Source organism: Diabrotica virgifera, chromosome 7 (assembly GCF_917563875.1).
Source record: "Diabrotica virgifera virgifera chromosome 7, PGI_DIABVI_V3a".
Lineage (NCBI taxonomy): Eukaryota > Metazoa > Arthropoda > Insecta > Coleoptera > Chrysomelidae > Diabrotica > Diabrotica virgifera.
In genome coordinates, this window is record NC_065449.1 from 88167618 (window position 1) to 88185944 (window position 18327).

General features: G+C 32.2%; 1 protein-coding gene across 1 annotated transcript in view; it reads left to right on the forward strand.

Annotated features, from left to right (window-relative positions):
• LOC114334874 (SET domain-containing protein SmydA-8-like) overlaps positions 1–18327 on the forward strand; it is a 128634-nt gene that overhangs the window by 9198 nt on the left and 101109 nt on the right. Inside the window, exon 2 of the mRNA XM_050655519.1 lies at positions 9783–9967. Within this exon, the coding sequence (XP_050511476.1) occupies positions 9783–9967 (185 nt within the window). The remainder of the gene's footprint in view (positions 1–9782; positions 9968–18327) is intronic.

Consider the following 18327-nt stretch of genomic DNA (forward strand, 5'->3'; position numbering starts at 1 on the left):
GAGTGAAGCAAAAGGTCAGTCAATTTATGTGAAAGAGATTTTTATGTTCGGAAACTAAAATTTTGAGTAAAAAGCATATGAATTAAAATTCCAATATTTCAAAAAGTAAATAGGAAATATAGGTAATCTTGCGAATACATAAATTTGTTTTGTTTAGTTTATTTTACCAAAGTCATCGGGAACAAACCGATAAATTGTTTTTTTTAACTAGAATAAATTTAAGTGGTAGAAATTTCATTCGGACATCTGTGTCCACAGGTTTTAGATTTGATAGATTTTTAGAGTATTTTGCTTTATTTCTTTTTCCTATTTTATCCCGATTAGGATCAACTAAGAGATACTGAAACCACGAGAGAAGATAAGTATAACGTAAGATAATTTAGACATTTTTTTTTAATATTAAAAAAAGGCACCCTGAGATTTTTTATTCATTTTTTATGTATGATTTGCAACAATTAAATAATTAATCAAATAAATAATAATTAATATAAAATTAATAAGAAGCAGATCATAACAGTATGTACTATTTACTTTGTTTCTGGTCGCATGGTCTAATCCTAAAGCCAATAAAAAAAAGACATAAAAATACCGATTAATCATATTACTATTCAAATTACAGTATACTCGTGACGTAATAGCACCCTTAATGTTCATTGGTTAGTCGATCTGGGCACCGTGGTTCTGGTTCGCTTATCAAAATATCCTGATTTCTCATGTATGGATTATGACTGATACCGCTCTCTATATTTTTCCTTATTGATAGGGTATTATTTCCTTTTTTGGTATTTTTTTCCATATCTTTTAATATACTTGAATATTATTTTCTTTTTTATATCTACATTTTCCTTTCATGATTCTTTTTAATCTATTTATTCTAGTTTGCCCTTTTTGGTATGATAGGTACAGTTGATCCAAATCAAGGCATAACCCAAACATTCAAAGTAAAAGTTATCTTTCAACACCAAATTGTTCTATATGGTCCACATATTGTTCATTAAAAAGTTAGACCATTTTGAGCGTCGGGTTTGGGGAGGGGAGGTGGGGAAGAAGTCGGTAAATTAGTAGTTTTTTAGGTTTTTCGTCAATATTTCTAAAACTGTGCGGTTTAGCGTGAACAATGTTCTATACAAAAATCTTCTACATTAAATTTTAAACAAAAAAGACCCTATACACAATTCTTCTAAAATGAACGGTTCCAAAGTTACGGAGGTAGTATAGTATAATTGGTCCAAAAAAAGGCCTAACCCCGTCATCCCAAATTAAAGCTTACCTCCAACACCAAATTGTTCTATATGGTCCACATATTGTTTAGTAAAAAGTTACTCCATTTTGAGCGTCGGGTTTGGGGGCGGCGGGGAGGGAAAATTCGGTAGATAAATTAGTAGTTTTTTACGTTTTTCGTCAATATTTTTAAACCTAAGCGGTTTATCGTGAACAATATTCTATACAAAAATGTTCTACATTATATTTGAAACGAAAAAGGGCCTATACATATTTGTTCTAAATTCAACGGTTCCGAAGTTACGGAGGGTGTAAAGTGGAGGTTTTTCATATTTTATATATTGTTTGGACAAACTATAATAATATTATTACTGAAGAAACTATATTTTTTAACAGGATTGTGTTTTCTATATATAATTTGCTATTTCATTGGCCGGTGGTATGTTACTGATAAGCCCTTGAAGGAACGTCAACCTCGCCAAGAGGCTTCTACACTATTCTACAGGCCTAGGCCATATAAATCTCTGGTACAGAGAAATGGACAATGTCGCATGAATATCTTTCCAACAGTAAAATATTCGTTTCAAATTTAATGTAGAACATGCTTGTATTGAATATTGTTCACGCTATACCGCTTAGGTTTAGAAATATTGACGAAAAACGTAAAAAACTACTAATTTGCTGACTTCTTCCCTCCACCTCCCCCTAAATTCGACGCTCAAAATGGTGTAACTTTTTACTGTACAATATGTGAACCATATAAAACAATTTGGTGTTGTTGGAGGAAAACCTTTACTTTGAGACCAATATTATACTACCTCCGTAACTTTGGAACCGTTCGTTTTAGAAGGATTATGCATAGGACCTTTTTGTTTAAAATTTTATTGTTGTATAGAACATTGTTCACGCTAAACCGGATAATTTCAGAAATATTGACGAAAAACGTAAGAAACTCCTAATTTACAGACTTCTCCCCCACCTCCCCCCAAACCCGACGATCAAAATGGTGTAACTTTTTACTGAACGATATGTGGACCATATTATAGAATAATTTGGTGTTGAAGGATCACTTTCACTTTGGATGTCGGTTTTAGATCTAGTTATACCATACTATTTCCAGAATTGTCTACTAGATGAAAAAGTCTATTTTTTTCTATTTTTTCAGCCATTTTTGGCATTCTACATTATACCAGTCCTTTTAGTACTTATTACACATGTTTTACTTGTGCCGAATACTGCGTTTTTATGTCTTCGTGCTATCGGTTCTTTTTTATTTTTCTTTTTCTTTTTATCCACTTAAGCTGACGTTTACTAAGTAGGTACCTATATAAAAATATATGTATAGGTACCTTTTTTTATTATTTTTTCAAATAGAAGAAGTAAATGATAGGTATACCAGATTTGGAGTTCTTAATAATATCATGGCAAAATTTTTAAATTGTTGGTCTTCGTTAGATGCGTATTAAACGGTTTTAAAGACATAAAATGTTTTAAATCTCTTTATATTGTAGATATGTCAGATCAGGTATAGGTACTGAATTCGCTCTGCCGAGATTCACTTTGACACATTCGGAATAGGAAACATACAACAAAAAATTCCTACCTCAAACTATTACTTGCTCAGTTTATTTCTACAAAATATTTTTATTTTGTACAATAAATAATTTTCTCATTTGTTATCTCATTTTCTCATTATAATGGTGTAAATAAATAATTATCGATTGGCCTAAGGTTTATGTTATTTATGTCTGTTTACTATTAATAATATTGGTTAAAAGCAGGTATGTTTGGCTGTGTAGCAATTTCCAGTCACGGCTAGCAACTGAACTTCCCCAAAAAGAAATTACTAACGTCACTAGACAGTTGTGTCTCAGAAAAGCGAATCGACTTTAGCTATGCATATGGTACTATATCAATTGAGGTTACCAGAGCAACTGGTCTAACCCCAAAAACGAAGTTTTGAGAAAAATGCCACCTTTGCATTCGTAGTTCCATTATTTTTAATGGATGGCGACAAATTATGTAGCGCCATTTAGTCAAAATAGAGGTAGATTGTGTAGACCCCTGTTAATCCGAAGAATAAATGTTGCTGGTTTTATTGATATATTAATCTAAAAATGCTCGATTTGTGGCTTAAGCCACTGTTGCTCTGAGGGCCTCAATTATAATGTACATATAGAGTCAAAGTCTAAAAAAGTACAAAGAAAATTATCTAGATCTGTTTATTATAAATCAGGTATCAAAACAGAAAATATCGACTGTGATTGCCTGAAACATTGACTTTGTCTTCCATAAAAACTACCTACAAGGTTACAATACGATATTTGTAATTAATTTAAAATAATTCATCATAGACTTATCGCCAGACCTTAACTTTGTAATAATTGAAAGATTTCCAGTCGGACGACACGTCAAATGATTGCCTTTGGACTTTGATTTTCATAGGACTAATTTCATTGGACAAAAATACTTACTGTAGTGAGTTGGACTTTTTTTATTATCTATCACATTATTTCTGCTTTTAAGGTCTTGCTGGGTGATATGCTAAGAGTGTTATTGCATGTTTGTTTGTCATTATTTTTAATGAATTTAATAAAGCACTTATTTGTTTTGCTTTATCACATACAAATACAAGAACTAAATTGTAGCTATAAAATATGAAACAAAATTAATATAATGGGCATAAAATATTTAAGAAATACATTAGGGAAAATACCGAATAAAGAACGAAAACAATAGACATAGTGCAGCCGATATGTGAAACAATTGTGCATTTAATGATAGAAGTATATAATTTGGACCACATACACTACACATATAAAGGATCAAATTTAGATATGAGGCAATCTCAGATTTTGTCTTTTAGAAAAATGGCGGTCTTTCAAAATGGCTACTGTACATATGTGACTAGTAGCACGATAACTTTTGAACGAGACGTCAGATCTAACCAAATTTGGTATATATGTTCTTTTTTTATGTATAAGGTCGAGGTCTTGCACCAGAAGAACCGGATTACCAAAAGTTGTGTTTTTTCTGGTTTTTATGTAAAAATATGTTGTTTTTTTTTCAATTCTTTCACCTTGTATGTATAAATTTTTCAAAAAGTTAATACCGCCATTGAAAAGAGTGTAAACATATTTTTTAGGAAATCTTTTGAAATTTTTAGTTATGTTAATTACCATTTAATAAATGCATAACGTATCTTCACATGTACGTATGTGCGGCAGATTCGTGCAAATATTATAAGAATTATTGTGCGTTTAATGGTAGAAGCATATAATTTGGAACACATAATATACTAAACATATAAAGGTTCAAATTTAGATATAATGCCATCTCAGTTTTTGTTCCTTTTACAAAAATGGCGGGTATTTAAAATGGCGACTATCCATATGTGATTAATAGTACGATAACTTTTGAACGAGATGTCAGATTTCAACCAAATTTGGTATGTAGATTCTTCTTTTGATGAATAAGATCGAGGTTTTGAACCGGAACAATCGGTTTACCAGAAGTTATGTTTTTACTGTTTTTTATGTAAAAATATGTTATTTCTTTTTCAATTCTTTCACCCTGTAGGTACAGTGGAACCCCGATAAGTCGGCCCCCGATAACCCGGAAGTCCGGCTAACCCGGACCGATTTTCATTAGATAAACATTTTGATTTTCAATATTTTGTATTTTGACAACGACCCGATTTGGGCGTCGCGAAACGTTAATAAAATTATTTTTCAATTTAATTGTGGCTTATTTCCCATCAAAATATATATATACAAGCTGTACGCTCCCGAGGAAGCTGAAGCTGTTTTCACTTGAAGATCCTTTTTGTGGGGGATCATCCCATTCTGACTTTGGTTTTACAATTGCTGGTGTGACTTCGCTGTTTCCACTACCTTTCTCCATTCTTCTCTCTCTCTGATTTTGCTTCCTATATTTCTAATTTCCATACTTCTTAAGTCTTCTTCCACTTGTTGTCTCCATCTGAGTTTAGGCCTGCCTCTGGTTCTTGTACCTGGTGGTATCCATTCGGTTATAACTCTTAACGGATTGTTCTTCTCTCTTCTCATTATGTGTCCATACCATCTAATTCTCTGTGCTTTTGTTGCTCTTACTATGTTCTCTTGACCCATCCATTCTTGTATTTCGTGGTTCATCCATTGCCTTGCATCCTCTTCGTTTTCCCTCTTTGGTCCCAGAATTTTTCTCATAATTTTTCTCTCAAAAACTTTCAGCTGCTCTTCTTCTCTTGCTGTTAATGTGAATGTCTCCAAAGCATATAGCACTATTGGTCTTATGGTCGTTTTGTAGATTTTCATTTTTGTATTTCGGCTTATCTTCTTATCTTTGAAAATTTTTTTATTTCTGTAGAGTGCTTTGTTTCCTGCTTGAATTCTTCTTTTCATATCTACACTTTCATTTCTTCTGTTGACTAATACTCCCAAATATTTGAATGTTTCAACCTCTTCGAAGCTGTGTGCGTCTATTGTCATTTCTGTCAGTTGCGTCTTCTTTTTTTTACTTACATTCATGTATTTTGTTTTATTTTCATTTATTTCCAGTCCTCTTAGTTTGGATTCGTTTTCTATTTCTTGAAAGGTTTTCTTTAATGCCTTTTTATCTGTTGCTACTATGGTTATATCGTCCGCATATCCAATTATTTGTACTGTATTTTTATTTATAGTTCCTGCGTTTGACAACTTTTTTATTATCTTATCTAATGATAGAATAAATAGTACAGTTGAGAGCGCATCTCCTTGTCTTACTCCATTTTTAATTTTTATTATTTCTGTTCTCTCTCTTCCGGTGTCTATTGTTGCTTGGGAATCTCGCATTGTCATTTCTATCATTCTTATAATTTTATTTGGTATTTTGCTCTCTTGTAAGTCTTGGATCATTTTTCTTCTACTTAGTTTGTCAAAAGCCTGTTTAAAGTCTAGAAAAAGTATATGTGCTTCTCCGTCGTACTCGTATGTTTTCTCTATCGCTTGTTTTAGTGTATGGATAGCATCTATCGTGGATCTTCCTTTTCTGAAACCGTACTGGTAGTCTCCTATGCTTTGTTCTGTGTATATTGTTAGTCTGTCTCTAATTATACCAGTCAGTACTTTATATGTTACATTCAGTAAATTAATTGCTCGGTAGTTTTTACATATCCTGTGGTCTCCTTGTTTTGGGATTGTCACAATAATTCCTTTCTTCCATTCTTCGGGCATTGTTTCCTTATTCCATATATTCTGTATTAGTTCATAAATCTTTCTGTATAGTGCTTCACCCCCTCAAAATAGTTAATTATCAGACAAACCTTTCAACAATAAAAATGTATGTAATATAATATTTGAGAGATAAAGTGTATGTGTGTAATTTAAACTATACGATAGTAAAAATGACTCATAGCACACGCCGCAGAAACAACAGGCACCTGTCTGTAGCACCTATTCCTTGTTATTTCAAACTGTCTTAGAATTGTTTAGGAAAGACTAATTAAAAAATTCTTTTATAACCAGTGGTCTTTAGTTTTCACTGTTCTTAAATAACATTACATCGTTGTGACTGTATTGTGTGTCTTGTATTGTTCGCTTCCGTTTGCTTACGTTTGTGTTTGGTGTTTTTTTTAGTAATTTTGATGTGTAGGTACTGTGCATATTTATAAATATATTTCATGTTATTTCAATTCTAACGGAGTTTATCTGTAAGTATACCGTATTTTATTAATTTTTACCATATTCTCCGGTTATCTCGGATTTTCGATAACCCGGATCGGCCGCGGTCCCGATTAATCCGAGTTATCGAGGTTCCACTGTATATATAAATTTTTTAAAAAGGTAGTACCGCCATTAAAAAGATTGTAAACATAATTTTTAGGAAATATTTTGAGCTTTTTAATTATGTTAATTACCATTTAATAAATGCATAACGCATGTTTACATGTACCTATGGCCGGCAGATTCATTTTGAATGCCCACCATTTTTGTAAAAGACAAAATCTGAAATGGCCTCATATTTAAATTTGAATCTTTGTATGTGTAGTATGTGTGATCCAAATTATATGCTTCTACCATTAAATGCACACTAATTTTTATATTATTATTTGCACGAATCTGCCGCACAGAGGTACCTGCATGTGAAGATACGTTATGCATTTATTAAATGGTAATTAATATAACTAAAGAGTTCAAAATATTTCCTAAAAAATATTTTTACGCTCTTTTCAACGCCGGTATTACCTTTTTGAAAAATTGATATATACAGGGTGAAAAAATTGAAAAAATACACAACATATTTTTACAAAAAAATCAGGAAAAACACAATTTCTGGTAAACCGATTCTTCCGGTTCAAGATCTAAATTTGAACCTTTGTATGTGTGGTACATATATGTTGTTCAAATTATATGCTTTTACCATTAAATGCACAACAATTCTTATAATATTTGCACGGATCTGCAGCACATAGGTACATGTGAAGATAAGTTGCACACAAGTACATGCATTTATTACATGGTAATTAACATAACTAAAAATTTTAAAATATTTACTAAAAAATATTTTTATGCTGTTTTTAATACTGGTATTAACTTTTTGAAAAATTAATATATACAGGGTGAAAGAATTGAAAAAAAAACAACATATTTTTACATAAAAAATCAGGAAAACACAACTTCTGGTAAACCGATTCTTCCGGTTCAAGACCTTGATCTTATATATAAAAAAGAGAACCTATATACCATATTTGGTTCAAATCAGACGTCTCGTTTAAAAGTTATCGTGCTATTAGTCACATAGGTATCGTCGCCATTTTGAATGCCCGCCATTTTTGTAAAAGGTAAAATCTGAGATGGCCTCATATCCAATTTTGAACCTTTGTATGTGTAGTATATGTGGTCCAAATTATATGCTTCTATCATTAAATGCACAATTCTTATAATATTTGCACGAATCTGCCGCATTAACAAATAAATCGATACATTGAAGGTCCCGACAGAATTCTTGAATATAACTCCAAAAGGAACCTGTATATCAAATTTCGAATCTCTAGGACTTTTTCTTCAATAAGAAGAATTGGTATTAGGAGAATCACAAGACGTGTTGATTCAATGTTTCTTCGATATCGAGAAAAACAGAGAAAAACATCGATTTAATCAATGTTTATAGGAAAAGAAGAGTTTTTCTGTTAATTTTCTGTTTTTGCTGTTGATTTTAAAGAACTGCTTGGATTGATATGAAATAACCCAGGGTGTTTCATTTAAAAAAACATAAGTTTTATTTGGTCTCCAACTATGTTATCGAACACCCTAACATTCTAACTAATTTTGTAATGTGAAGCTCAAAGTTGGCTACAATTTTTGTTATTAACTTTTATCGCTGTCTATTACTTAACGGATCTATGGAGATTTACTCCGCTAATCAATCACTCTGTACATCAGCGGTTGTCAACCTTTTAGCACTGGCGCCCCCTTTGAACACTGAAGATAGCTCACGCCTCCCCTCCAGTCAATAATTGGTTGGTTCAAGTGAGAACAGTGAAATTGTGAAACTGACGATGCTAACTCTATGTTAGCAAAAGCTGGGATGCAAAATAAAAATCCAGATATATTTAAATACGAAAGTGTATTTGATGTCTTATTAAACTTAATATTGTTTATTTATTTGAGAAAAAGAATAATCAAAAAATCAAATACGCATATAAAGTTGAAAGTCTTATATGAGTGTTTTTGCACTTTCAATGAGAGGGTTGGCATTGTCTGTTCTTGACAAGTTTTTCGATATTCGGTTGAAACTGTGTCAGAGCACACCTCAAGTCACTTTCAACGTCCAGCCTTGAACGGTATTTTGATTTTATATACGCCAATGCAGAAAAACCAGATTCGCAAAGATATGTGGATGAAAACTGGACTAATAACTTCGCAGATACTAAAGCCACTTCTGGGTAAAAAGGAAAGTAGGTTAACCAAAATTTTTCCAAGTCCATGTTTGCAAAATCTGCTTTTGCTTGTGAATCACATTTTAGGTCAATTGCCTGCTCAAAGTTGGCTACAATTTTTGTTATTAACTTTTATCGCTATCTATCACTTAACTGATCTACGGAGATTTAATCCGCTAATCAATCACTCTGTACATGTACATTATTATACAGGGTCTCCGAAAAGTAGCGGGGCGGTCAAATATTTCGCGAAATGAACATCCGATCGGAAAACTGAAAAATACGTTTTCAATATTTTTCCAAAATCTATCGAATGACACCAAACACGATACCCCCTTTTAGACCCTGGAGGTGGGGTGAGGGGGTAACTTTAAAATCTTAAATAGGAACCCACATTTTTTATTTCAGATTTGAATACCTTATAAAAAGGTAAGTAGAGGGGCGAAACTCACTCCCAGGGCAAAAACGCACATCGGCACAATATCACTTTTTTCTTCCACATGATAGTTACGTGTATGTCAAATTTGATGTCAATCCAAGCAGTTGTTTAAAATTTGGAGGTTTTGAAATATTTTACCGTGAGTAATTGGACTATACAATACATGAAATAAAACAAATTTAATTTAATATGATTTTATTGTAGATACTTGGTTGCCTCAAGAGACATTAAAGGGGGGGAAGTTATTATTTCCGAAAAACCATTACTAATTGGACCACCCATTTCGGGATTATTAATATGTTTCAATTGCTGCAAAGAAATTAAAAGAATTGCATATGTACTTTGTGCATCTTGTGGTACAGCAATATTATGCAATGCCAAATGTACAGGTAAGTACTAATAATAATCGACTTAATATCTATCATTCATATTTTTATCTAGGTAAGAAGATCTCCAGGAGAAGATTGTGTAGTTACTGATACAATCAAAATCGGAGGCACTTGTCTTCTTAAGAAAATGAAAAACCTTTTTAACATGTGTCTTTTGGATAGTAATATACCCGACAAATGGCACAATGCTGAAGTAATTCTATTGTACAAAAAAGGAGATCCACACGAATTAGAAAACTACAGACATAATATAAGCCTTATTAGTCACTTATACAAACTTCTTACAAGAATAGTATCGAATCGTCTTAAGAAAAAACTTGATTTCTACCAGCCAATAGAGCAAGCGGGATTTCGTACCGGATTTGCAACAAATGATCACCTACAGAGCATTAAAATGGTAATAGAAAAGACTATCGAATATAATAGACCACTCAAATTTGACAAAATTTGATAAAATTCTGGAAGCACTACAAGCATGCCGCATTGACTACCGATACACAAGGTTAATTCAGGGCCGCCGCTGAGATGTTGGCCGTCCGTGTGCAACTTAATATTTGACGCCCCCCTTCCAACACTTTAGAAATATGTACATACTCATGATACAATAACCCAAGATATGATATGTAGCGTTCCTAATTTCGTTCAGGTCGCGCATGACGTCACGTTGTGAGTAGATCCTTTAAATTTCGAATGCATTGCCATTATGATTGGGATATTTTAGCTTTTAATATCAGTTGTGAAACTTTCTAGAAGTGGTGTTTTCTTTAGTATGATTAAATATAATTATTTAGAACATATTCTAATAATAAAAATCAATCAGAAACATGATTTTTTTATTATTAGGCAACATACGTCTAATTATGCAGTGTGGAAGGCACTTGTAGAATAAAATGATTTCTGTCCTTGTTTCGAAAAATTATAAAAAACGCTGATACTCGTCGATTTTTAAATAAATATCTGCACTTTTTAAACACAAATTTAAATTTACAGGGTGATTCATATAACTAAACAGAGTCCATAAGCTTTATTTTTAATAGAGCACCTTGTATATTTTTATATTTTTAAAAGCTGCTTAACACCCTGATTTCAACTAACTATATCATGTAGGGTGAATTATGAACAATACAGGATGCAATTTTGAAACTATTAACTATGGGATCCACTTATGGAATAAAATTGTTTGTGTTCTTATTTTAAAAATTATAAAAAATGCCGGAACAGGTCAACTTTTAAATTGAGCTTTACAAAATTTACAAACTTTACAACCATAGATTTAAATGATGTTCTGAAGCTATTTTCTTGTGGCATTTTTACAATTTTAACTATTTATAATGGGAAATAAGCCACAATATTATTAAAAAATGATTTTTATTAACGTTTCGACGCCCAAATCGGGTGCCGTTGTCAAAATACAAAATACTACTAACATAAACAAAAATGTTGTTGCTTAGTAAAAAAATTCTTCTAATAATTTATTTAATTTGACTCATTTATATCGGCAATTCAGATACATATGATATAATACATAGATTTAAATTTACGCAAGTACAGCATAGTATATGATCTTTAGTTTTAATGGATCACCCTGTATATTTGTATGTGCTTAGAAGCTACTTTATAACTTCATCTAAAAAAAAATGTATTATTCGGGTCCATTATGAATAATACAAGGTGAAATTTTGAAAAGGTGAAAGACATTAAAAATACAAAACCAAAAAAAATAAATATTATTTATACTTAGTTTAGAAAATATATGTCTTTATTTAGCTAATTCTAAAAATACCATTATTATATACATACTTTACTATTATTTAAAGTATGATAAATTATATGATAAATTATAGATAATTTCAAAATTTTATGTAGGTACCTATTTAATATCTTGACGAAAATTTAACCTATATAATTTTTAAATTTCATCTTGTATTATTCATAATAGGCCCTATATACAATACACTTTTTTGTGATGAAGTTATTTAGCAAATTCGAAAAACATAAAAATATATAGGGTGTTTCATTACAATTAAAGATCATGGACTATGATAGACTTGTGTGGACCACCCCGTATATTTTAATTAATGTTTAAAGAGAGCATATCTAAATTTAAAGTTGACGTATCCTAGCATTTTTTATAATTTTCTAAAATAAGGACACAAACAATTTTATTCTATAAGTGGTTTCCATACACTGTAATTTCAAAATTTCACCCTGTATTATTCATAATACACCATACATGATATGGGTCGTTGAAATCAGGCCGTTAAGTAGCTTTTATTAATATAAAAATATATAGGGTGTTCCATTAAGAATAAAGCTTATGAACTATACCAGGCTTGCGTGAATCACCCTGTTTAAATTTAAATTTAGGTTTAAAAAGCCTACATTTATATATAAAAATTAACGGGTTTCAGCGTTTTTTAAAATTTTTTAAAACAAGGGCAGAAATAATTTTATTCCATAAGTGCCTTCCACCCTATATATAATACATGTATTATACACCCTGTATGCACATGCACCCATGTACTGACGATGAAATAAAGGTAACAATAAAATTGTAATGTGTTAAATGATAAAAAAAAGTTAAAGCTGCGACAGTCATGAAGCCCATCAGTTATATTTTTTATTACTTAAGTTCTCTTATTCATTAATTATATTTATGATCACACCTCCTAAGGACTATTCAAATCTAACTATGAATATAATATTTTTGATAAAAGTGTAACAAATTATAAGTAAAATTCATCTTAAGCACAAAAATAATAGTAGATTATACCACGAGTCAATAATGATGGCTATTATTCCCGAGGAATATTTACGAACCGAGCTGCGTTAGCGGCGAGGGAGTAACATTCCGAGGGAATGAGAGCCATTATTGCGAGTAGTATACTCTACTTTATCTACGACAAATTAATTAATTTAAGATTTTTAATGAACAACTTTATTTGTTAAAAACATTAAAATTAGTAATAGTACAATTAATAAACTGAATTGGTTGAGAATCATCATTAACTTTAGTAGAGTTTTTAATACAAATATTTGGGATCTCGATTGCTGTAGAACAAGAAGATGGTACATTACTGTTTATCTCTTTAGCGATAGTATCTGCTGTAGTTGCCTTGTTTCTCATAGACTGATCAATGTATCCTTCAGCTACCTGTGTTGACTTCCAGCCCCCATGACGCTCTCAACAAAAACTGTCAAATATACTATTCGTTTGACAGTGACACTTTTTGAGGTTGATTATTTTGTTTCCGTGGTGAATTTTGTGATTGTTGTGCCAGAGGGATTAATAGCTATTAATCCCGCATTATTAATCCCTAAGGGATTATTATATGGCATTATATTGCAAACACCACAAGTATAATACATATATTATGTATCAGTCGTAGATAAACAGTGTTTACTATACGACAACACTGAATATAATGCAGATCTACTCACAGAGTGACGTAGCTACGTTGGTCCCGCCTACCTGCTCCATGTCATATCTTCTGTTATTGTATCATGGTACATACTAGTATTTAAAGAAATGTGCAGAAGATGCATAACAATAATAAGTTGTAAATAGGTAAATACTTGAACAATTTGAGTAATATCCATGATCCAACGCCCATTATATGCATATTGTATATCCTAATTTAAACTTCCGTTTAATTAAAATAAACCGTGAATAATATAACATAAATACATAAAGAAACTAAACAAGACAAACTTTTCTGGCTTCCGTTTCGGGAGAAATTTTGACAATGTCTTTGTTTTTAATATCCAATGTCGCACACACTTCATGTTCGATAGATAACATTGCTAAAGCAGAAAGTCTATCTTGCTTCATTGAAAATCGCAAATAATTTTAAGTTTTGAAACGACCGCTCACCCTTAGCTACAGTAAAGTGTAGAGTTAGGAATATATGTACGATTATAGTTAAGTTTGGAAATGTTGATATATTATTTCGTAAATGTATTCAAGAATACTACCAGGACGTTTTTCTGCGGTAACATATGGTTGAATAGCTTTAATTTCTTCATATAAATCGGTTGCACTAATGTCAGTCTCCGAGATGTTTATGTTTATGTCTGTAAGAGCTTTATACACTTTCTCAATATTGAATATGTTTATCCATTGAATTTCCAAATTCATATCCCTTTTGTTATCATTTTGCAATTCTTCTAAAGCATCATATATTTTACTTATCTGGGTTTTTAATGGTGCGATTACATCGATCAGATTCTCCCATCGCATGTCCAACAATGCTTTTAATGTCCACTTTGGAAGGTGCTTTAATAAAATTTTCCTTCAAATATTCAAAGAAGAAAAAAATACATATAGTTCCTGTACCTACAGTATTAAAAAGTTCCACCCACTCAATTAATTTTACTGAATCATTCACCACCAGATTTAAACTATGTGCAGAAAAGGGAATAAAAAATGATCGAGGATATTTCTCTCGAGGATTTTCTGCAATCCAATGTGTCTACCACGCATATTGGCTCCATTATCGTAACCCTGTCCACGCATATTATCCATAATATTTATATTTAATTGTTCAAGTTTATTCTCTATAAATTCAAAGAGACCTTGTCCAGTTACGTCAGTTTTAGGAGAAAAAAATATCCGAAGTGGCGTTGAAGTTGAAATACATCTTACTACAATAATTTATTGTTATTTATTTGTTCTACGTGCGTTATATCTTGGCTACAATCTAATATAATAGAAAAATATTTAGATTCGCGAAAAAAGCACTATAAATGTTAAATGAAGCGTATTTTAGTATTATCAGGTAATATTAATAATATTTATTGTTTGGAATATTAGACTTTAGAATTAGAATTATCTGAAACATTACTATTTAATTATTTGAACTTATTTGCGTTTTAAAAAAAGTAGTATCATCAGTGGCCTGCTTTTGGCCGCCTGTGTGCTATGCACACTTTGCACACATGGTAGCGGCGGCCCTGGGTTAATTTACAATACATACAAGAAGGCAATTATGTCGATGAAACTATATAAAAACACGGATCATATCCCAATCGGCAGAGGAGTCCGACAGGGCGATACCTTATCGCCTAAACTGTTTACCTCAGTACTAGAATATGCTTTTAAAAAACTTAATTGGGAAGAGAGAGGCCTGAACATTGATAGTAGAAGATTAACAAATTTGAAATTCGCAGACGACATAGTTTTGTTTTCTGACAAACTCAAGGAGATATGTACAATGCTACATGAACTTCAATTAGTGTGTGTCGGTGTAGGTCTTAAAATAAACATCTCCAAAACAAAATTCATGACAAACGTAGTACCTAGCGGAAATATTAATATTGGAGACAACGAAGTAGAGCTAGTGGAGAAATACATATCGTTTGGACGCGAGATAAAGATCACAAGAGACAATCAAACATGCGAACTATGAAGAAGAATAAACCTAGCATGGGCAGCCTACGGAAACTCAAAGACATCTTTAAAAGAGATATACCAATTTCTTTAAAACGTAAAACATTTGACCAATGTGTGTTGCCGTGATGACTTATGGTGCCGAAACATTGACATTGACAGCTACAACTTCTAAAATACTGCAAATAGCTCAGATGAAAATAGAAATTTCAATGCTGAGTATATTGCTATGTGACCGAGTTAGACATGAAGACTTAAGACGAAGAACAGGAGTTACCGATGTAATTTCCCGAATTGCCACCCTGAAATGGAACTGGGCCGGACACGTCGCCCGAATTAATGATGGGGGGTGGACGAAGAGAGTACTTGAGTGGAGGCCGAAATTAGACAAAAGAAGTAGAGGAAGCCCCCCTAATCCTTGCACTGACGATCTCAAGAAACTGTCAAGAAATTGGATGCAAAGTGCTCAAAATAGAGCACAATGGACAAAAATGAGGAAGCCCTATGTCCAGCAGTGGACACAAAGGGATGGTTGATGATGAAGAAACAAGAAGAATCGACAACTTATTGTACGAGGGTCATACGTAAAATAATATGATTTCTTTTATAAAAGGTATATTTGTTAAAATCCCTATACAGGGCTACATCAAAGACAGAACTAGTTTTCAATCGGTTGACCGATCATCATCAGTGCAATCCTAAAATGTGTACAACCAGATAAAATGATGCAAAGTATTTGAAATGTTGACTAAGGTTAAAAAAATTTTTTTTATAGGTTATACTCACTTAGAATCTACATGCAAGCCACCAAAGTAAAAATAACAGGGTAAAAACCCTTTACAATTGATCCGTCATCGGAACATATGACTAAGATGTGAATTATAACATGGATGATTAAGATATCCAATGTTTTTCGCCCGAGGTACCAATGAGCTCTATCTGACAAGTTCACATCATGACTGTATAGGGCTTTTCATTCACAGTCATTTGTTTCGAGCTTCTGTCATGTGTCACATAATATTAATATATCTACGACATACGTTATTGGTATATACAATAATACAAACCAAATACGTATGACGTAGATCTATTAATATTATGTGACACATGACAGAAGCTCGAAACAAATGACAATCGATGAAAAGCCCTATGGAAGCAAGTGATTTTGATAACGGAAATTCTGAATGGTGACATGACAAGAATGACAGTTCCACAGGAAGTTATAATTTCCCTGTTGTTTTGTGGTATTTATTGTAAAATTTGTTAAATTAATAACAATAAAAACAGTCGTTCCCACTGTGGTAGATAGTCTGTAAAAATGGAAATAGACTTGATGTAAATGTTAAAATATTGTAATGGAGGAAGTAGGCAAACCACATTACACATAATACAGACAACTTAATAAACGTTATCAAACCCTTTATATGTGATATCTAGGGCTTAGAAAAGCAGTTGTGTGTTTATTTAAAAGTTATCAATTATATTAGAATAATTGGAAGTTGTTATAGTATGTGGAAGTACCATAAAAATCACTGTGTGGGTGACAAAGGTGTAGAACTGTTTTCTGATCTGGGAGGGATATATAATACAAGCTAAGATACATGCCACCATTTCTCAAGATCCCTGCATATCGCCTGGAACTCTAAGGAAGCTCTCATACCAAAAGCGATATCCGAACGATATTTGTAACAGGCAACATCCCATATAGTCCAGACTGTATCGTCGCCCCCGTTAGGTAAATTATACCGATCATTTTTTTTGCACAAACGTTTTTCTTAAAAAGAGGTCCTTATAACAAATACACAGAGTGCCGGGAGGTGCCGCGGTCGGAAAACTGTTTAAACAATTTTTTTTAAACAAATTCAAAAAATCAATTTTTTCACTTCGTATCAATTTTTTTTAGATTCTTTGGAATATTATGAGCAAAAAGGGTCTCTTATGAATTTTCTCTAAAATTAATTGTTGTCGAGTTATACGCGATTTAAAATTTGAAAAACGCGAAAATGGTCATTTTCAAGGCTTTAACTCTGTTAGGAATTATTATTATGAAAGTCAGAAAAAGACTAAATCAAAGTTTAAAGCACCCCCTACATGATCCTGAAGAAATTTGTGTCAATAATTTATTACTAAACTGTTATTTTTAACTATTAGCGCTAACAGCGTATGGAGGCGGCCGTCAATGTGAGTGCGAGTTAAGATGCACCATTGGTTGCCGGAATGGTGCATCTCTTTCCCACTCACATTGACGGCCGCCTCAATACGCTGTTAGCGCTGATTAATTAAAAATAACAGCTTAGTAATACATTAATGACACAAATTTCTGCAAGATCATGTAGGGAGGGGGGATGGGGGGGGGGATTTAAACTTTTATTTAGTCACTTTTTGACTTTCATAATAGAGAGATATTGCAAATTTAATACAGCCTACGTTGTGCTATTTACACCGCGCTATTTTGACAGAATTGCCATTTCTCAGACGTGTCATAAATACAGATATTGCTCAACATTTTGGTGGCGGTATTTTTACGGCTCGATTAAGATTAGTTGTTTGTCTAATTTGTATGCAATTTTGGATCAAGATTTAGTTAGAAGTTCTCATTTTGGCCAATGCTAACGATAAGAACATCTAGTTTATCATCTTGCACATAACATTCTGGAAGATGAACAAACACCTATTACATGCTAAAAATAAAGAATTTGATTTAAATGGAAGGAAGGTTTGAATTCTCTTCCAAATACCGAGCAAGAGAAAAAATGATCCTTGAGTGTTCTTAAAATAAAAAAATTTCCTGTTGTACACTTCATATTTTCCTGAACTAACGTCCAATTTTCTGAATAAGTCAATTGATTTTGACTTACAACTTATTTTAATAAACACAAATCGTCATCAGATGTAAATCTGATTCGTTTGCTACTGTCTGAGGTACTCATTTTAGAAAATCATTACAAATAAACTTGGTTTAAATGAAAGA